General features: G+C 41.1%; 1 protein-coding gene across 3 annotated transcripts in view; it reads left to right on the top strand.

Annotated features, from left to right (window-relative positions):
• Positions 1-22,840, top strand: part of SH3RF3 (SH3 domain containing ring finger 3) — a 684,824-nt gene that overhangs the window by 515,729 nt on the left and 146,255 nt on the right. For all 3 annotated transcript variants that reach the window (XM_077296585.1, XM_077296584.1, XM_077296586.1), the window contains one exon: positions 19,261-19,370. In XM_077296585.1, coding sequence (XP_077152700.1) covers positions 19,261-19,370 — 110 coding nt within the window. The remainder of the gene's footprint in view (positions 1-19,260; positions 19,371-22,840) is intronic.

Here is a 22,840-nt window from a genome sequence, read left to right as displayed (position 1 = left end):
CCCAGAAAAGAGAGCGTTCGAGGCCTTGTGTAGCCTGACGACGAAACTGGCTCCACAGCTCCAGACTTAGGTGGAATATTTTTATCCCCACGACCACCTGATGCTCCACTACCACTACCATCATTACCAGCTGACAATGAACGCCCACGACGACCTCTTGCACCAGACTTCCTCATTGTTTTAAAATCTTAACCAAAGTAACTTTATTTGTTGCTGTCAAACAACTTACACGGTGAGCTATAACTTCAGTATGATTTCAATATCCCTTAACAGGTTGGTGAGACCACAAGGAAAATCAGGCACAATGTTACACACTCTGTTTTCTGTGGCACAAAATCACAGAGATGACACACACGCAGGACTGTCACTCAAGCACTAATGTCAATATTAATCTCCCACCTAATTTATTTTTTTTTTTTTCTCAGGGAGACTTTAGAAACCAAATAATATTAAAAAAAAAAAAAAAAAAAGGCTTTCTATGGCCCACAATTAGAGAGAGAGAGGTGGCACACCCAGGAGTCAAGACTGGCGCACAAGCTGAAAGGGCAATATTACTCTCCCACTGTTTTTTTAAGTTTTTTTTTTATTTCAGGGAGACTTTAGAAACCAAATAATATAAAAAAAAAAAAAAAAAAAAAAATAGGCTTTCTATAGCCCACTGAATGAGAGAGAGAGGTGGCACACCCAGGAGTCAAGACTGGCACACAAGCTGAAAGGGCAATATTACTCTCCCACTGTTTTTTTATGTTTTTTTTTTTTTTTTCAGGGAGACTTTAGAAACCAAATAATAAGAAAAAAAATAAATAAATAAATAGGCTTTCTATAGCCCACTGAATGAGAGATAGCACACACAGCAGTGGCACACAAGCCCTGACTGAGGCCAATATTTTTCTCCCACTGATTGATGTAGTGTTTTTGTGTTGAGGTAGATTTTAGAACACAAATCAAGGAAAAAAAAAAAAAATGCTTTCTATGGCCCACTGAATGAGAGAGAGGTGGCACACCCAGGAGTCAAGACTGGCACACAAGCTGAAAGGGCAATATTACTCTCCCACTGTTTTTTTATGTATTTTTTTTTTTTTTCAGGGAGACTTTAGAAACCCAATAATATTTAAAAAAAAATAAAAATAGGCTTTCTATGGCCCACTGAATGAGAGGGAGAGAGGTGGCACACCCAGGAGTCAAGACTGGCACACAAGCTGAAAGGGCAATATTACTCTCCCACTGTTTTTTTATGTATTTTTTGTTTTTTAAGGGAGACTTTAGAAACCCAATAATATTTAAAAAAATAAATAAATAGGCTTTCTATGGCCCACTGAATGAGAGGGAGAGAGGTGGCACACCCAGGAGTCAAGACTGGCACACAAGCTGAAAGGGCAATATTACTCTCCCACTGTTTTTTTATGTATTTTTTGTTTTTTAAGGGAGACTTTAGAAACCCAATAATATTTTAAAAAAAAAATAAATAGGCTTTCTATGGCCCACTGAATGAGAGGGAGAGAGGTGGCACACCCAGGAGTCAAGACTGGCACACAAGCTGAAAGGGCAATATTACTCTCCCACTGTTTTTTTATGTATTTTTTGTTTTTTAAGGGAGACTTTAGAAACCCAATAATATTTTAAAAAAAAAATAAATAGGCTTTCTATGGCCCACTGAATGAGAGGGAGAGAGGTGGCACACCCAGGAGTCAAGCCTGGCACACAAGCTGAAAGGGCAATATTACTCTCCCACTGTTTTTTTATGTATTTTTTGTTTTTTAAGGGAGACTTTAGAAACCCAATAATATTTAAAAAAAAAAATAAATAGGCTTTCTATGGCCCACTGAATGAGAGGGAGAGAGGTGGCACACCCAGGAGTCAAGACTGGCACACAAGCTGAAAGGGCAATATTACTCTCCCACTGTTTTTTTAGGTATTTTTTTTTTTTTTTCAGGGAGACTTTAGAAACCAAATAATAAGAAAAAAAATAAATAAATAAATAGGCTTTCTATAGCCCACTGAATGAGAGATAGCACACACAGCAGTGGCACACAAGCCCTGACTGAGGCCAATATTTTTCTCCCACTGATTGATGTAGTGTTTTTGTGTTGAGGTAGATTTTAGAACACAAATCAAGGAAAAAAAAAAAAAATGCTTTCTATGGCCCACTGAATGAGAGAGAGGTGGCACACCCAGGAGTCAAGACTGGCACACAAGCTGAAAGGGCAATATTACTCTCCCACTGTTTTTTTATGTATTTTTTTTTTTTTTCAGGGAGACTTTAGAAACCCAATAATATTTAAAAAAATAAATAAATAGGCTTTCTATGGCCCACTGAATGAGAGGGAGAGAGGTGGCACACCCAGGAGTCAAGACTGGCACACAAGCTGAAAGGGCAATATTACTCTCCCACTGTTTTTTTATGTATTTTTTGTTTTTTAAGGGAGACTTTAGAAACCCAATAATATTTAAAAAAAAAAATAAATAGGCTTTCTATGGCCCACTGAATGAGAGGGAGAGAGGTGGCACACCCAGGAGTCAAGACTGGCACACAAGCTGAAAGGGCAATATTACTCTCCCACTGTTTTTTTATGTATTTTTTGTTTTTTAAGGGAGACTTTAGAAACCCAATAATATTTAAAAAAAAAAATAAATAGGCTTTCTATGGCCCACTGAATGAGAGGGAGAGAGGTGGCACACCCAGGAGTCAAGACTGGCACACAAGCTGAAAGGGCAATATTACTCTCCCACTGTTTTTTTATGTATTTTTTGTTTTTTAAGGGAGACTTTAGAAACCCAATAATATTTTAAAAAAAAAATAAATAGGCTTTCTATGGCCCACTGAATGAGAGGGAGAGAGGTGGCACACCCAGGAGTCAAGCCTGGCACACAAGCTGAAAGGGCAATATTACTCTCCCACTGTTTTTTTATGTATTTTTTGTTTTTTAAGGGAGACTTTAGAAACCCAATAATATTTAAAAAAAAATAAATAGGCTTTCTATGGCCCACTGAATGAGAGGGAGAGAGGTGGCACACCCAGGAGTCAAGACTGGCACACAAGCTGAAAGGGCAATATTACTCTCCCACTGTTTTTTTAGGGTTTTTTTTTTTTTTCAGGGAGACATTAGAAACCAAATAATATAAAAAAAAAAAAAAAAAAAAAAAAATAGGCTTGCTATAGCCCACTGAATGAGAGATAGCACACACAGCAGTGGCACACAAGCCCTGACTGAGGCCAATATTTTTCTCCCACTGATTGATGTAGTGTTTTTGTGTTGAGGTAGAATTTAGAACACAAATCACGGAAAAAATAAATAGGCTTTCTATGGCCCACTCAGTGAGAGATGGCACACACAGGGATGGCACTGTAGCAGAAATGCCAATCTTAATCTCCCACAAAAAAAACAAAAAAAAAACAGGGACTGTCCTACAATTACTATCTCCCTGCAGTAATGTAAGCCAGGTATGGCAGGCAGCAATAGGAGTGGACTGATGCACAAATTAAATAAAAAGTGTGGACAAACAAAAAAGATAGCTGTGCAGAAAGGAAGGAACAAGAGGATATGTGCTTTGAAAAAAGCAGTTGGTTTCCACAGTGGCGTACACACAGCAATACAGCTATCACGGAGCCTTCTAGGGCAGCCCAATGAGCTACAGCGCTGAGGGGAAAAAAAAAAAAAAATAGCTTCCACAGTCCCTGCACACCGAAGGTGGTGTTGGACAGTGGAAATCGCTGCAGCACAAGCGGTTTGGTGGTTAGTGGACCCTGCCTAACGCTCTCCCTGCTTCTGACGAAGCGGCAGCAACCTGTCCCTAAGCTCAGATCAGCAGCAGTAAGATGGCGGTCGGCGGGAACGCCCCTTTATAGCCCCTGTGACGCCGCAGACAGCAAGCCAATCACTGCAATGCCCTTCTCTAAGATGGTGGGGACCAGGATCTATGTCATCACGCTGCCCACACTCTGCGTTCACCTTCATTGGCTGAGAAATGGCGCTTTTCGCGTCATTGAAACGCGACTTTGGCGCGAATGTCGCGTACCACATGGCCGACAAGCACAGGGGTCGGATCGGGTTTCATGAGACGCCGACTTAGCCAAAAGTCGGCGACTTTTGAAAATGATCGACCCGTTTCGCTCAACCCTATTAGTGAGCACTCTTTATTAAACTGATGAATATGTTAAGCAAGTCATCGTTTTCTTGCTGGTGCTGAATGGCTGAATAATGATCATCTCAAGCTTTTACCTTATGAAGCAGCAAACAGTTGTAGAAATAATGTTTCTCCAAGAAGAAGCATTATCAATTTGCATGTTGAATTTGCAGTTCTTGATATGTGTAGTAAAGTGGCATAATGTGTGTTTATAGCTCACTCGCTATGAAGGAGAATGGTTTATCTGGTGCCTGACATGTTGCAGTTGCTGGGAGATGGGATTGGGGAATTGGGAATATTTCATGTAATATTTTACATTCTAGTGAAGTTTTGCCCTCTCATCCTACAAATACATCCGATTTGTGCAGTTGTATATTTAGCACTTGCTTTGGTGATGTGGAGGTTTAATAACACAGGTCTGCAAAAAAAATTTTCTCAAGAGCTGTTTTGATTATTCCACGAAATCTTTATGTTTTTAAGTGCGCTGAATCCGAAAATGACCTCCAGTTTGTCATAGGACATCACGTTTTCTGACAATTTAAGTAACTATGTTAAATAAGACAATACCTCAAAATAAATGAAAATAGACTCATAAAATTTATTTTTTATTACAAATGTTTCATGAAAATTATTTTTTAACTGCAAAGAGCTCACTAACACACACTAAAATCAATTCTTCCTTGTGAGGCTTCTCTGGGTACATTTACGCTTGTGAGTAGCATCTGGAATGTCTCTCTGAAGCGCCCAACAGTAGTCTGCCATCATTGTAATGCTCCATCTTCCCTGGTATCTTCATTCCATCTCTTTAACCGCTTCCCGACATCGGACGTACTATCCCGTCCGATGTCGGGTCCCCTGCTTTGATGTGCGCTCCGGCGGTGAGCGCACATCAAAGTCGCGACATGTCAGCTATTTTTTACAGCTGACATGTGCGCGCAATAGCGGCGGGTGAAATCGCGATCACCCGCCGCTATTAACTAGTTAAATGCCGCTGTCAAACGCAGACAGCGGCATTTAACTACCGCATCCGGCCGGGCGGCCGGAAATGAGCGCATCGCCGACCCCCGTCACATGATCGGGGGTCGGCGATGCTTGTATATTGTAACCATAGAGGTCCTTGAGACCTCTATGGTTACTGATCGCCGGTGGCTGTGAGCGCCCCCCTGTGGTCGGCGCTCACAGCACACCTGCAATTCTGCTATATAGCAGCGATCTGATGATCGCTGTTATGTAGGAGAGCCGATCGGGCTGTGCCTGCTTCTAGCCTCCCATGGAGGCTATAGAAGCATGGCAAAAGTTAAAAAAAAAGTAAAAAAAAATGTGAAAAAAATAAAAAAAATATAAAAGTTTAAATCACCCCCCTTTCGCCCCAATCAAAATAAATCAATAAAAAAAATCAAATCTACACATATTTGGTATCGCCGCGTTCAGAATCGCCCGATCTATCAATAAAAAAAAGCATTAACCTGATCGCAAAACGGCGTAACGAGAAAAAAAATCGAAACGCCAGAATTACGTTTTTTTGGTCGCCGCAACATTGCATTAAAATGCAATAAAGGGCGATCAAAAGAACGTATCTGCACCAAAATGCTATTATTAAAAACGCCAGCTCGGCACGCAAAAAATAAGCCCTCACCCGACCCCAGATCACGAAAAATGGAGACGCTACGGGTATCGGAAAATGGCGCAATTTTATTTATTTATTTTTTTGCAAAGTTTGGAATTTTTTTTCACCACTTAGGTGAAAAATAACCTAGTCATGTTAGGTGTCTATGAACTCGTACTGACCTAGAGAATCATAATAGCAGGTCAGTTTTAGCATTTAGTGAGCCTAGCAAAAAAAACAAACAAAAAACAAGTGTGGGATTGCACTTTTTTTGCAATTTCACCGCACTTGGAATTTTTTTCCCGTTTTCTAGTACACGCCATGGTAAATGGTGTTATTCAAAAGTACAACTCGTCCCGCAAAAAATAAGCCCTCACATGGCCAAATTGACAGAAAAATAAAAAAGTTATGGCTCTGGGAAGGAGGGGAGTGAAAAATGAAAACGGAAAAACGAAAAATCCCACGGTCATGAAGGGGTTAATGTCCTGGTGGAATCGTTCACCTTGCTCTTCACTCAGGCTATGTGCACACGTATATTGGATTTGATTTGATAAATGTGCAGGGCAAAAACGCTGCGTTTTTGCTGCAGATTTATCGCGGATTTACCACGGTTTTTCTGCGGATTTCGCTGCGGTTTTACAACTGCGGTTTTCTATAGGAGCAGCGGTAAAACCGCTGTGGAATCCGCAGAAAGAAGTGACATGCTGCGGAATGTAAACCACGCATTTTTTTCCGCAACATGTGCACAGCGTTTTTTGTTTCCCGTAGGTTTACATTGTAATGTAAACTCATGGGAAACTGCTGCGGACCCGCAGCTGCGGAAGCGCTGCGGGTCCGCAGCGTTTTCCGCATCCTGTGCACATACCCTCACAGCTCCCAAATTTTCAGGAAAGTTGTCAAGGTGGGAATGGAGGAAATGCACTTTCAAACTCATCAGGCAACCTAAAGCTTGAAATGCTTTCAGCATTCGTCCGACGATTTTTTTGTAGTCAGGGTCTTGTATATCTTCAATGCATTGATGTGAATTAATTAATAGTAATTTTGACTTTCAAAACCCTAAGATAAAAAAATACCAAAAATTGAGAAAATTATACTAAATTTGAAGAGAATTTTGCATTTTGTGGCAAATCCTGACATCCAGGATTTTTTTCAATATGTTTTTCGTTTTCAGCACACCAATACATGGAAATTAGATTAAAATAATCAAACAGCTTTTTAGTCGCAGACCTGTGTAATTTCTGAAGTGGATTAGTTATAAAATGTGTATATTTCATAAAGAGCGGGAGGAAATCTCAAAGATATACTCTTCTTGGTAATTTGTAGGTCTTTCCTTGTCTTAATGTATTGTACAGTATTTGTTTCTGCTTTTATCTGTTGTTCTGGAAATCTGACACTTAAGATTCCTCTTCTTGATTGACTTATTTCACAGTTTTGTTTGCTCTCAGGGTCCTTTATAAATATACTCTTCTTAACACTGCATTACAGTCTTTATTATAATCAAAAGCAGCATTAGTAATTTTGGAGCTTCAGAGCTGAAATCTTCTACCATTAATGATTTGCAGTTTTGGAAGTGCCATCCTCTTTTTTAAGTTTTTAGTGTATGAAAAAAGTTACAAACCTTTTAAACTTCTAGCATGAATATATAGCTGAGGATTACCTAATAAGTTAGGTATTAGTCTACCAATATCGGATGGTATTCTACTTAATAGGGTCTTTACAGTAGATTCTGTACAGTAATTAAATGAAGAAAAAACAAACTCTTCTCATCTATTTGTGAGACGACTGTGTAATAATAAAGTACCGTAATAGAGGCTGAAGATATTGGCGGTGGGTCTAGCAGTTAATCCACTATGGGAAAAGAACTTACACATTAAATTATACTCATGCAAATGACTCCTTTAATGTTCACGTATTCATTACAGGGTGCAATTTGAATTTTGGCTCTGTCAAATATGAAGTTCAGAGTACAGGGTATCATAAACCATTCTTTGGGACATTATTACTGACCCTGCACCAACATTTAAAACCTGCATAAGTCTGAACTTGCACAAAGCATTTACATCTTTTCATCCTCTTTCCAGAGTTTTTACTACTTTTCTAAAAAAGTGGTTGGTGCCTAGCAAGTTAGGGTCCACCCATTGGCTGATAGACTATGATTTACATTGGAAATTGGCTTAAATTATAACAGAAATCAAGAGTTTTTGGTGTACAGGCTGCACAACATGCATTGAATCTCATAAGAGGTGTGCAGCTTGTAATAAATTAAGCATGCTTTTAATTAATTTAAAAAGTCTTCCCCTATGTGTTTTCTGACAGTGAGTTAGTGAAGAGTATTAATTCCTAAGTCTGCCATGCATAAGTATTGGAGTTATCCAGATGCCTGAAAAAGGTCTTTAATATTGAATTGCTATTCATATTCTAGCCTAATGGATTGGCTTATTAGCACTTCAAATTAGTTTTTAGCAAGTGTGTGAAGTTGGCTGAAAATTCATTTTCTTTTTCTGTACTGAACTGGCTGGATCTTGCAATTTAATTTCATCGCATTGTTATGCCTGTAATATCTAATCCTGTGTATAATGAAGATTTTTGCATTTCATAGTGTCTGAAGTGACCTGAAACCCCTTAGCCAGCAGATAAGCCAAGCTAAGGTTTCTTACCATCCAGCTCATGACCACTAGCCACAGAGTGCTGAAGCTGACACACTAATGAGGTGTTTGACTGCTTTCTACTTCCCATTTAAGTTCCAGTAGAGAAGCTTTGCTGAGCCTGTAGAGAAGCTGTTAACAAGCTGATGTCCCTTGTGGCAACATGGGATTGCTGGAGTTTCAAAAAAGAGCTTGGAGTCATGCTGACATGTCATGCATTGCAGTGACAAATTGTCAGATCAACCCCCCTGCCGAAAGGAGCAGACAATTTTCTTGATGCCTACGATGATCATAGTCATTTATCTAGAGAGTGATATATCTGAATAAGGCCATAAAGGCCCGGGTTGTATTTTTCTATACCTATATCATGTTACATTCAACACAAATGCACTGATACTGTCCGAATAGCAGGTATCTATTATAGCGTATGACAAGAATAGGTTTTCTTGACACATAAGTGTAGAAGGATTTGTAGCGTGCAGAATTCATATGCTACTGATGCTCATTATAAAGTCCTAAATTCCCTGTTACCAATGGAGAAAAAGTGATCCAGCTCACCGCAATAGTTCCTCCTTACAGTCCAGAGCACTGAGGTATCTCTGCCAGGACGCAATGCATTCAGAAAGGAAATCCAGCTCCATAAACTCATAATCTTCTTTATTTAGGTAAGTATATACAAATGGACAACATGGTTAAACGTGCCTGCTACTGACATCTATGCGTTTCAGGTGCCGTGAAACCCTTAATGCTACTGACATCTATGTGTTCCAGGTGCCGTGAGACCCTTAGGCCATGTGCACACGTTGCGGTTTTTACTGTGGATCCGCAGCGTTTTTGACATTTTCATCCAACAAGTTCCACTGCATGAGCCTAGATGGACTTGGTAAGACGAAGGTCTCTGATCAGATTGTTGACGTCTTTATGGTTAGGAAAGTATGGCCTTCTCTCCTCAACCACATGTGTGAAAACGTAATCTTGATCTCCAATATCTTCCTTGCTGTCTGACTTGCAGCTTTTTCCCTAAAGATGGCTGATCCCTGTTGCCTGTGCGACGTTTGGCAGGATCCACCATGCAGAAGTAGCAGTTGCTGGGGTGGTCAGTCGGTTGCTGCCAAATTCGCAGGATAGCAAACTTCATGGCTCTCTTTTCTCCCCTGTACCAACCTGTAACATAGCAGATATAATTAGTTGTGTAAAATTTCATGCTTTTAAATTTATATATTACTTAATACATATTTTACTATAGTGCATTGACATATGTGAAAATTTTGTCAATTGCAACTCCTTAAACTGTACTAGATCTAAATCAATGAAATTCTACAGAATAAAACACTGCCATCTAAACGAGCAGCAATTGTTCAACTTACCTTCAAGAGTTTTCTTGCAATATTCGCATGTAAAATGAGGTGCTCAGGACAGGTGCCCGACACTCATGCCGAAATATGCCTTGCAGGCCTTGCACATCTTACGACATGCTTTCACAGAATACTTTCTCGCTCTTGTCTTTATAAATTGTCCACACACATAGCAAAATGCATCTGCTTTGCGCAAACAACCTCTTGATGCCATCTAAAACAAATAATTGCTCTTTAGCTACGATTCGTTATTCTCTTACTCAGCAATAACATAAACCGAAATGTTGGTTCGAGCCACCTGTGCTTTTATACAGTACTTGTATGACTACTATTGAACAGTCCGAGAATGTTCTTGAAAGTTCTAAAAGTTTCTAGAAACGTCTAGATAATTCTGGAGAATTGTAGAAACTTCTGCACAATTTTAGCAGTTCAACAATATTCTAGAAGACTACTCAGTATTGAATACGAATTGAGAATTTTATTGAAAACAGTCAAATTTAAAAATGTCATTGTCCTGATCACAGAAGCAAAGTTTTTGTGGCACAACAACTATTTTCTATTTGTTTTAGGCATAACAGGTTAGGAAAACACACCTTGGACCCAGGAAAAAAATAAATACAAATTTGTAACATAGCATAACTATTCTTCCTAACAGCCAATTAATCAAGTTCATATTGTCAGATCAGACAGACTGACCAAACTTTCTGAGTGCGCCACACAAAGTACAAACACCCCATTATTGCCAGCATCCGAAGGGCAGGCTGCATTCTGTTGAAACTAGAACTGCATATAATAATAATATTTTTTATTTATATAGCGCCAACATATTCTGCAGCACTTTACAATTAAGCGGGGACATGTACAAACAATAAATTCGGTACGAGTTAAGACAATTTAAACAGTGACATTAGGAGTGAGGCCGCTCGCAAGCTTACAATCTACAAGGAAATGGGGGGATACAATACGTGAAAAGTGCTTGTTATTTCAGGTCTGGCAATTATAATACATAGGGATTTTCATACAAAGCTGCATGATCCGGTCATCAGCCCGTGTGTTTAAGTGCAATAGTCAAGTATCAAGTGCAGTTATCGTGTGCATGGAGGGTGTGGAGACAGATGAATGGGTTTTCAAAGCGCGCTTGAATAGGTCAGGGCTAGGTATCAGTCTGATCGTCTGGGGAAGTGCATTCCAGAGAGCTGGCGCAGCACAAGAGAAGTCTTGGAGACGGAGGTGTGAGGTTCGGATTACAGGGGATGTTAGTCTTAGGTCGTTTGTAGAACGGAGGGCAAGTGTAGGGCGATAGACAGAGATGAGCGAGGAGATATAAGGCGGTGCAGAACTGTGGAGAGCTTTGTGGGTGAGAGAGATGAGTTTATACTGGACTCTGTAGCGAATGGGTAGCCAGTGTAATGACTGGCACAAGATGGAGGCATCTGTGAAGCGGCTGGACAGAAATATGACTCTGGCTGCAGCATTTAAGATGGATTGGAGAGGAGAAAGTTTGGTAAGAGGGAGACCGATTAGAAGAGAGTTGCAGTAGTCCAGACGAGAATGAATAAGAGCGACTGTAAGAGTCTTAGCAGTTTCAACGGTGAGAAAAGGTCGGATTCTGGTGATGTTTTTAAGATGCAGGTGACAAGAGCGAGTAAGTGATCAGATATAGGGAGTAAAGGAAAGTTCGGAGTCGAATATGACCCCAAGACAGCGGGCATGCTGCTTGGGAGTTATGGTTGAACCCTCCAGGGTAATTTCGATGTTGGGTAGAGTGAGGTTAGTAGAAGGGAGAAACACAAGAAGTTCCGTTTTGGAGAGATTTAGTTTCAGGTAGAGGGAGGACATGATGTTAGAGACAGCAGACAGACAATCCTTGGTATTTTGAATTAGGGTAGGGGTGATGTCGGGGGATGAAGTGTATAATTAGGTGTCATCAGCATAGAGATGATACTGGAACCCAAATCTGCTGATTGTTTGTCCAATAGAGGCCGTGTAAAGAGAGAAGAGGAGGGGGCCTAGTACTGAGCCTTGCGGAACCCCGATAGTAAGGGGACGAGGAGAGTAAGAGGAGCCGGCAAAAGATACAGTGAAGGAGCGGTCAGAGAGGTAGGAGGAGAACAAGGAGAGGGCTGTGTCCTTGAGGCCTATGGAGCGGAGCATAGTGAGGAGGAGCTGGTGATCCACAGTGTCAAATGCGTGTGTAAAGAGCGGAAACCAGATTGTAAGGGGTCAAGAAGAGAGTTATCCGAGAGATAGCGGATTAGACGGGAGTGGACCAAGCGTTCCAGGAGTTTAGAGATGAAGGAAAGGTTAGAGACAGGTCTGTAGTTAGCAGTGCAGTTCTGGTCCAGGGATGGCTTTTTAAGTAAAGGGGTTATGATGGCATGTTTAAATGAGGAGGGAAACATACCTGAAGAAAGAGAGAGGTTAAATATTTTAGTCAGGTGAGTGGTGACCACTGGTGAGAGAGACTGCAGGATATGTGAAGGAATGGGGTCACTGTTGCAGGTTGTAGGCCGAGCAGAAGCGAGGAGCTTGGAGACTTCTTCTTCTGAAACAGGCTCAAAGATGTCTAATGAGCTTGAGGTGCGGCAGGGAAGGGAATCCAGGCACTGAGGAGATTGCGCTGAGATATCCTGATGGATGTGGTTGATTTTTTATAAGAAATAACTGGCCAGATCCTCACCGCTGAGGTTGGTGATGGGGGCCTGTACTTTAGGTTTCAGGAGGGAGTTTAAGGTTTCAAAATGTCATTTTGGGTTGTTGGATAGTGAGGTGATGAGGGTGGTGAAGTAGGATTGTTTGGCCAGATAAAGGGCAGAGATATAGGTTTTGAGCATGAATTTATAGTGGATGAAGTCTTCTGCTAAGAGAGATTTTCTCCACAGCCGCTCTGCACACCTTGAGCAATGCTGAAGAAAGCGTGTTTGCATAGTGTGCCAGGGCTGCCGTTGTCTGTGTCGGGTCTTTCTGCGTGTAGAAGGTGCTGCTTCATTTAGGGCATTCTTCAGTATATTATTGAAGTGTGACAATGCTAAGTCTGGACAGGAGAGGGAGGAGATAGGGGCTAGAGATGTGTGGAGATTGTCCACAAGCTGCTGGGTATTAATGGTACGTGTATTCCGATAAGTGTGGTAAGTGGGGGTGTCCCGGGTGAGGAGACAATTCTTGACAGAGAAGGAAAGAAAGTTGTGGTCCGAGAGCGGGAGAGGGGAGTTCATAAAGTCATGCAGCGAGCCGGGACTGGAGAAGACCAGGTCCAGAGTATTCCCGTCCTCATGCGTAGGAGAATTAGTAAACTGTGAGAGGCCGAATGAAGAAGTTAGAGAAAGAAGATGAGAGGCAGATTGGGAGAGGGGATCATTGATGGGGTGTTAAAGTCTCCCATGATGAGGGTGGGGATGTCACAGGATAGAAAGTGAGTAAGCCAGGTGGCAAAGTGGTCTAGAAACTGGCGGGAGGAGCCTGGAGGGCGATAAATAACTGCCACCCGCAAGGAGAAGGGCTTAAAGAGTCTGACGTCGTGGACTTCAAAGGAAGGAAATGTAAGTGAGGGAAGCGGGGGGATGACCTGGAAAGCAAATTGTGATGAAAGGAGCAAACAAACACCTCCACCCTGTCTGTTCTCAGGTTTGGTGGTATGTGAAAATTTCAGCCCACCAAACGAGAGAGCGGCAGCGGCGGTGGTGTCTGAGTGCTGGATTCAGGTTTCTGTAATAGCGAGAAGGTTAAGGGAATTAGGCTAGGTTCAGATTGCGTTAGTGCAATCCGTTTAGCGCGAGCGCTAGCGGATTGCGCTAACGCAATGTCTTTTTCGGGGCCGCGTTCAGGGGTCGCGTTAACGTCCCCGCTCTCGCAGATCCCCGATCTGCGAGAGCGGGGAACGGACCTCTGGCGCGCCGCGGACGCTGCAAGCAGCGTCCGAGGCGCGCTACAAAAGACCGGCACATCGCTAGCGCGTGCCGAAAATGACACGCGCTAGCAATGCGCTCTAACATTGCCGGCAATGGGAGCGCTAACGGACGCGGTGCACGGCGTTAATTTCGCCGTGCAACGCTGTCTGTTAGCGCTATCCCATTAACGCAATGGGAACCTAGCCTTAGAGAGGAAAAGATCGTGAATATAAGTTAGTTTGTTACACACAGACCGTGCATTCCAGAGAGCACAGTGGAAAGTGATAGGAGAAGGCATGCACTGAATGTTAATGAGATTAGCAGGGTTTCTAAATGTAGCTGGAGGAGAGTAATGTATGCTGGTGGAGGGTGGCCCAGGGTTCGGGGGGATGTCACCTGCAACTAGTAGAAGGAGAAAAAACAGAAAGAGCAGGTGGTGGGATGATTTGTATGAACATTTTGAGTGCTGCATGGAGGTAGTGGCTGGTTTGGAGTGGGTAAGAAATGTCAGTAAAGCCTCAGAGTTATACATGGGAAAGGGAAGAAAGGAGGGGTGGCTATAGAGAGAGTGCCCAGAATGTGTTAAAGGGCGGGCGAGCTGTGAGAAAGCAGAAGTAAAAACAAATAAGCAGATTGATATGATCAATGCATAATGTAGTATGACTGACCAAGAAGCATGATTGTTTGAAAAACTTATGCACCTTACCTGTCTCCTGCCCTGTCCAACTGCCATTGTCTAACTGCCATGCACTTAAAATCTGTTGCATACGCGAGCCCACATGCGGGCTATCCCAGCCAGACTAAATATATATGAATGCATATGCATATAAACCTGTCCATGTGTTAGTAAGTATGATCTTATTCTGTGCTATGGATATAATAGTTTTTACTGATACCATTTTGAGGTAGATACAATGTTTTGATAGCCTATTACTGTATTTTATTGCAATGTTGGGGCTGCCAAAAAACAGAATTCTGGCGTTTCAACCCTCTCTCCCTATTATGTCGTTTACCCATTAGAATAATTTTATATTTTGATTGATCGGACGCAGCAACACCAAATATGTGTATTTTTTTTAGTGTTTTATTTTTAATGGTGTAAAGGGGGGTGATTTGAACTTTTATGTTTTTTTTGTTTTTATATTTTTCAAATCCTATTTATCATTATCTTACTGTATTTATTAGTCCCCTTAGTAAACATAAGGCAAATATTTGCATTTGGCTGCACCAGAAAAGTTTCCTTATATAACAAATAGACCTCTTTGATGCTTACTATACCTCTGGAGTGAGATGAAACCATGACACAGATATGTAACATGTAGTTAAGATATAATTGTAATATACAACTATATTTACAAGTTCTACCCATTTCCTGACATAAATGACATAAAGAAGGAAAAAAAAACACTCAGGAAAACTCTGTGACAAAGTTTTTGAAAAACTGGAACTAGAAGATGAAGTCTCTGAATATTTCTTGGAAAGCAGTTAAGTTAATCATTAAAAAGCAGAAAGAATTATAATATGCCACAGATATAAATCTCACCAGAGATAAATGTTCTAAGTGTTGTGACAATGAAAAGAGGGCAATGATGGTAAAAATATCAGGCATTTTTGCTTTATATCTATGGTCTTTTAATTTCAATGTTCTTTCTATTAAAACAGTTGAAAGAAACAAAGAGCTTCTTAGTAAAAATCTTGAGACGTTCTTAATACAAATCTTGTCAGACACAATGTGAATGATTACAATGCCATTATTATTCAAAGTTCAGTATAACACGAAAAAATGAGAGTTCAATGTTTAGGTGCTCAGAGGAGTCTCAGTTGTTGGGCTCAATAAAGGTTCCCATTAAATTCTTATATAGTTGATCATAGTTGACGTTGTTAGGACTGGCGGAACGCACCAAATAATAATTAGAGAGGATATGAGGTGCGTTCGCAGTCCGGGGTCAACCGTGCAGAAAGGACACCTGCTGCTCGGTAATGGCGGACTAGATGGCGGTATAATGAGAATACACACACGGGTTAGCTTCACCCGGTATAAAGGAAGCGAACCCTGTTGCATCACAGGGCCGCGATACCGCACAGAGAGCGCAAGTAAAGATTCACAGAACTCTGTCCCGAGACATGGGGAAAGAGTTCCTCTAGACCTCTTACGCTCGACACCGCTACTGTGGTGTCAGGGATAGAACTCAACTAATAATTTACCGCACAAGAGTGCGTACAGCGCCCCTCTGGTGGACGCCACTAACCACCCTAACAAGGGCCAGGAAAGCGCACTAAGCGCACGGCACCGCACTGGCAGTCGCTGCAGAGAGACGCTGGATTGTGTGCTGGATGTGCAGAGTAGCACTGTCTGGAGCTAGGTAGCATCCAGCATTCGCGAGCAGGCAACAGCACTAGCGATGGGAATGATTCGGAGTTTTCATCCATCGACAGACATACATCCAGACACACATTAGCAAGTTTACACTAGCGCATGGCTGAGCGGCCATGCGAACCTTTTATAGTAGTAGCGCTCCGGGACCTTCCTCATGGTCCAATAAGAGCCACAACAGGACCTGAGCATGTGACCCCCAACCTCCAATGGGAGGTCGTCCCGTGGACATTCTCAGTATGGGAAAAGCAGGACTTAGTCCCAGAAATGTCTGCTCGCTGCTGATCAGTGCTGGCTACAAAGGCAGGGCCTGGAAAGGCAGCAGTAATCATTCGCATAGTATCAGCTTGAGCCAAACGCTGGGACCGACGTCTCCGCTGAACAGGTTCCACTGCGGCTGGAGGAGAATTGGAGACCGCAGCAGACATGGCTTGAGATTCCCCCTGTGCAGCGGCAGGAACTCGACACCTAACAGACGCAATTACATTTTTCTTAAGAGAATGAATAGCAAGTGGAGGGGTGGGAGAGATCGGTGGAGGGGTGGGAGAGATCGGTGGTGTTGTGGTAGTTGCTTACTGTTTATTCAATTGATAAAGTGTAGCAAAGAAAGCTTCTAAATCACAATAACATCAGGGTATTGAGATTGAAGAGATTGAAGAGTGGGGTTGAATAGGGATATTATGTAGTTTACCCATTATCCAACTTAAAGGGATATACTCAAGTTTGAAAGTTATGCCCTATCCACTCTTATGGGAGTTCCAAGACCAGCAAAATGCCTCTTTGCTAGTCCTATTAAGAATGGATAGAGCAGTATTGTGCACGATAGACCACCCCTCCCATTCATAAGTGGCTCTTCAAAACCTAAGTTCTCAAGATCGGGGAAGGTCACATCTGTCTGCTTCCCAGCGATGAATAGAGATAGCTTCCAAACATGCAATATGTCTTTGAGACTTTGTGTTGATGTCTAAAATTAGGTGAATAAAGGTCCCCATAAATATTGGACTAACGTCAGCCAAACCGGACAATATTGGCTTTCCCAGCCAACAGTCTAATTTCTATGAGGTCCTCCTGACTCTCTCCCGACCTATAAAGTTGGGAGAGATAAGGATCCAGCATGACTGATTTTTGATTGCTGATCCTTTTATACTTGGTGAGATAACCCATCATCAGAGGAGTTTGTTAGCTTCTGTCTCTTAAGGAACAGAGGAGCATGCAGCAGAAGTACTCTTTTGTATAGAGGACTTGGGAAAGCAATTGGATATGATGTCTCTTAACAGTGTAGTCCCTGCTATTAGATGGATCAGAGAAATCTTCACATTGAAAAATATAGTTTGTAGAGAAAATTGTCTAGGTATCTAACAGATTTTTGATGAGAGGTCAAAGACCAAGTACACAAAAGTTTTAAGGAAGTAGCAGGACCACCGTACATGTAGAGGTGTCCTCTTGTCTAGGTTGCACCGTCAGCACGTCTTTGTGATATATGAATGAAATTTTTGATCCAGACAAGGTGTACCAGCACAATCTAAATTTCTTATTCTGCTTCCTTATACAGTACGATGGCCTGTGGTAGGATTGTTATATGCTTTGTATTCTGCTTTCTGAAAGAGTTGTGTCTAGATCTCTTTAATGATAGATAACATGGTTTCAAAGATGTAATCCTTTAAAGTAATATCTGATACATGGATGATAATTTATTTGGGTCTCATGACTGAGTTAAGATCACCTTGTATTGACTAATAGCTCTATCTAGGGGACCCATAACAATTTAGGATAAACTCACCTTTCTATAAAGTATTAGAAAATGTATTTTGGGGAACAATAGCTTTATTTGTAAAGAATCAATGTGGATCAGAGTGCTTTTAGTTAGGACACCGTTGTGCAGGACCTCTAATTTATAGGTAGAACATACAATCTGAACATTAGAATTAATATTATAAAAGTCTAGAGTTGTGTTGGACTGGCAATCTTTGAATGGATGGTCATAGTATTATTGTGGGTTTTGTTTTTTTTACTGTAAGCCAGCTTGTGAATTTTCTCATTTTGTGGTCTTCTATTGTGGTCCAGATCTTGTTGTTGGCTTGTCATGTCCAGCCTAATGTTCTCATGAGAAGAGATGCTTGACCATAAAAGTATAGGTTGGTATAGCCATTCTGCCTAGAGTCTTAGATAGTGCTGGTTTTATGGTGTGTATTTTGGTGGTATCAATTCTATATGTAATGAATGATTTTTGCCTATGTGAAAAAAGATTGAAGGACCTATATAAGGAGAATTTGGAAAAAGTAATTCAATTTAGGGGTGGCTTAAGCCTTTCACTAGGGTTTTTCTGCCCATTTAGGAGATGAAGGATGCAGATCGAGAACGTAACATATGCTTAGCAGTGGGCGACACAGCAAGTAATGTCCTAAATACAAGTCCGACCAATAAGTGCACAACTTTTTGCTTAAAAATGGCATGCATTTAGGTAGTTTATAAAAATATAGTTTTTTTGTTTATTTTCATGATCACTTCTTATTTATTTACATTTCTCTTGAAATTTGTAAAATTGCTTGAAAAAGTTTTTATAGCTGGTACTTTAACTTTTGGATCAGACAAAACATAGGGCATATGAAAAGGCAGCCAGCAGTTATGTATTGTATGTATCTAATATCTATGTGTTTGATACATGGTTTTCCATGATAGTTGGTTTCATTGTCTTCATGACTTACAAGAAGAGATGAGCAATTATTGTATAAGTAAAAATACACTAAGTGTACTACAGTGCACGGTGTCTCATATCTAGTCCCCACCACCTAAATGAGAAGTCAGGGGGCCAGTCTTTTGAGTACTAATATTGATCAATCCCTTTAAGTAAAATCATATTAGTATTAAAGGGGAATAGTAGGAAATTCTTAAAGCAAGCATATTAGAAAATAGCTTAGATTATGGCATTAAATAGATTGGGATTTGGGTTAAATTTACTTTCGTCTTCGGACCACCCCTTTTTCCAAAGATTGCACCTTTGGAAAGAATGGTGTATTGGAATTGTTTCTACTTTCAGCACACTTATAAGCTTCAGACTGAGTTTGCTTTCTGCTATGTAGGGTTGAATATTTGTTATATTATTGATAGTATATTACATACTGTGTTCTCCAATGTGTTGTGTATGTTAAAGTTATATACACTATGGGAAATAAATGAATTTGGATTTGTCACAAGTTACAGATCCTTAGATTACCACTTCTAATAGCTCCTTCCTGCTAAAGCCATCTTTTATGTTCTTTTTCTGCAGGATTCTTCTACATTTGGCACTGCGGCTGCTGCTGGTGCTCCTAGTCCAAAAACAGCCACACTCAATGGAGAACAAGCAAATTCACCAAAAGTTCAAATACCTCTTAATGTGTAAGTAGAAAAATGATATCTTGTATGTATTCGTGTACACTCATTCAAAATGGAAATCAGTGTTTCTTCTCTTAGGTAGATGACAGATGAGTTTGTATAGTAAAAGTTCTTTATGTAAATGAAAAACAGAAAATAGTATTTAACATCTTTCAAAAGGTATTAGCTTATGTTAAACTCGACACATCATGGAACAGTGGCTTCATCTCTGTTGTGGAGATATTCATTAGTAAAGTTTATATGCTAATTTTCGCCATGACCAAGGGGCCATTAGCAGAGATTCGCATTTGGGGGTAGTTACTTTTTTCCCTGTATGACGTTATCCAATCATAAGCAAGAGGCGTCATTCAGGGGTAAAAAAGAACACTCCCCCAGAGATAGTCAGACCTATCTCTATTTGTTTGAGACAGGTAATGACACACAGCATTGCTCACTTCACTGATCTCACTACTGCCACATAATGTGATTACACATGAAGTAAGGAAATAAAACAGAGCTGTGTGTTATTACATACTCTTCTTGCAGCTTTCATCTCATGGCAGTCATCGAGGTGGGAGGGAGAGTAGAATATAGTTGATAGTGCTGTGAGAAGAGAACTAAACTTGTAATGACACATAGCCCTGCTCTACTTCTCTGCTTGTAATCACAATAGATGCAAGCAGTGAGAACAGCTAGGAGAACAGGGCTGGGTGTCTCACACACAGAAAGCCAGGTCTGACCATATCTGGGGGCATGGTCATTTTATCCTCCTGTATTCCTCTTGCTTCTCAATATTGTAAAACAATGGGGAAACAAAGAGCGCAATAGGGTCTTATCCACGTTACACAGAGGAGAATATACACCAAATTTGCTCACCTGGTTAGGATGAGATTAGAGCATGTAGATAGCGGCTGCTGCAGATCCACAGGTCTTCACCGACCAGAGAAAATAATGTCTTCAAAGGGAGATTTGTAGTTAAAATTCTGCGCTGCCGCTAAGATGAATTTCAGGAGAGTATAGTTGATTCACAGTGGTTTTATTCAACGCGTTTCAGGGGTCTCATGCCCCCTTCATCAGGAGATACCACCTGTATTTCCTGATGAAGGGGGCATGAGACCCCTGAAACGCATTGAATAAAACCACTGTGAATCAACTATACTCTCCTGAAATTCATCTTAGCGGCAGCGCAGAATTTTAACTACAAATCTCCCTTTGAAGACATTATCTTGCTTATCATTGTCATGCAGGGGCAAAAGTAAATACTCCCAGAGGTGAATCTCTGCTAACATTTCCATGATCTTATGTGAAATTAAAAAATTAAAACTACATTTTATTCAGCACTGCAGCCATTATTCCATGATGTGATCACTTTAACATGCTAAAACTGGTTAAAGTTCCTGTTTAACTCGTCGCAGACCATTCCTACCATGAGTTTAATACTTTTATACCATGTATGCTTTAAGGGTTTTTCCAGCTTAGAATGGTTTGAAACTACAAACTGACCAACATTCCTCTTGCTTCATCTGTGCCAAGGCTTACTGGATCCTTCACCAGTCCCTGCATCCTTCCTGCTGATTGGACATGGATGTGTGACTGCAGCAGCCATTTACCCAATAATTGGCTGCAGAAGTTCCATATTTTTTTACCAAAATTCATTTCTGAAGGCCATTATACAAGCGATAGCCTGTGTTTCCCAAGGTCCAGGCTCAATTCTGGGGGGGGGGGGGGCTTGGGGTATTGAGGAGACTCGCAAGGAAATGTTGTTGGCTGGAGGAATAACCATGAGCTACGGTTGTGATATCTGTTGTCTGGAGAAACATAGGCTGTGACTGCACACTATATAAAAGCTGTGGGCCAACGAAAAGTTGGGAGTGGGTATCGCCTGGTGCCTGGTATGGGGGCAGTGGAACTACTGATCCCAGGTTGGGATCTTGTGGACTGAGGGCATTGTATTTTGGACATCTCCCTTGATTTGCTATATAACTGTGGATGGAAGAAATAAAGCTAGCTGTATTGTTAATCTACCTAGGTGATTATTACAACCCACAACCTCAGATCTTCACAGCTAAATAAATAAAACAATAACTTTTGTTATCCATCTGTATATTTAGGAAAGATATTTGGATATAGCTTTAATGTCGCAACTGAGACATTAGGGTTATAAGTGAGAAATCACAAAGCTTTCTTCGTTTATGTACTGGAACATGTGTGACTTATCAGCATCCATTCACATAGGAGAGAGCTAAAGTAAAGGATTTCATTATACTATAGTCTAGGATAGTAACATAATTAAGATGGCAATATGAGATAGTAAAGAAAATGAATGGTATCTAATAAGACTGCTCATGTGTGAAAAATGCATGCAGGTGCTTACTTTGGAAAAACAGCAAAAAAGGAAAGAGAGGCTGATATATTCAATCAGCTCAATTTTCTTCTTTAATTCATTTAACCCTTCTATATTATTCATCATGTTATAATAATGACATAAAGAATATCTTGATGTGGCGAAGTCAAGGAATCCGAGGTCAAAAGCCAGGAGAGTACATCATAAACAGATGGGTAAGGCAAAGGCGGTCAAGTCACAGTTCGGGGTCAGAATTCCAAGGAGGGTAGTGGATAAGCTAAAGAGAGTAGGCAAATGGATGGTCAAAAGCAAATCCAATGTCAGGTAACAAAGATCAGAATATACAGAATATATGAACCCAAAGCATAGAGTAACACAGACCACTTGAGTATAGCTACAACTGTCAGTGACCAGAGGCAGACAGCCAGCTAAATAGCATGGAAATAATTCCTAACAGTAGGCACCTGTAGGAAACCCAGCACACCCCGGCATTGATTAGGTCACTGGACTGTCACTCTCCATACTGTCAGCTCAGCACACCCCGGCTCCAGATTGGACAGCAGAGCTGCCACTCACCACATTGAGTGGAGGAATCATGACATTGAGAAAGTGGAACATTGAACTGCAGCCCATCTGGTAATAAGTACATTTAAGGCATCGTCCTGTTCTTCAACAGGGACTCACAGAAAGAAGGTTAAACTTAACCACTCAGACTCTTAAAGTCAATGTACTCTGCAAGATTATAGTAAACTAGATGGTGGCCTGATTCTAACGCATCGGGTATTCTAGAATGTGCATGTCCACGTAGTATATTGGACAGCCCACGTAGTATATTGCCCAGTGACGTAGTATATTGCCCAGCCACGTAGCATATTGCCCAGCCACGTAGTATATTGCCCAGTCACATAGTATATTGCCCAGCCACGTAGTATATTGCCCAGCCACATAGTATATTGCCCAGCCACGTAGTATATTGCCCAGCCACGTTGTATATTGCCCAGTCACGTAGTATATTGCCCAGCCACGTAGTATATTGTCCAGCCACGTAGTATATTGCCCAGTTACGTAGTATATTGCCCAGCGATGTAGTATATTGCCCAGCAACGTAGTATATTGCCCAGTTACATAGTATATTGCCCAGTGACGTAGT

This window comes from Ranitomeya variabilis, chromosome 3 (assembly GCF_051348905.1).
Source record: "Ranitomeya variabilis isolate aRanVar5 chromosome 3, aRanVar5.hap1, whole genome shotgun sequence".
NCBI classification, from domain to species: Eukaryota; Metazoa; Chordata; class Amphibia; order Anura; family Dendrobatidae; genus Ranitomeya; species Ranitomeya variabilis.
Note: the sequence above shows the minus strand (reverse complement) of the source record. Positions and strands in the feature narration are given on the sequence as shown.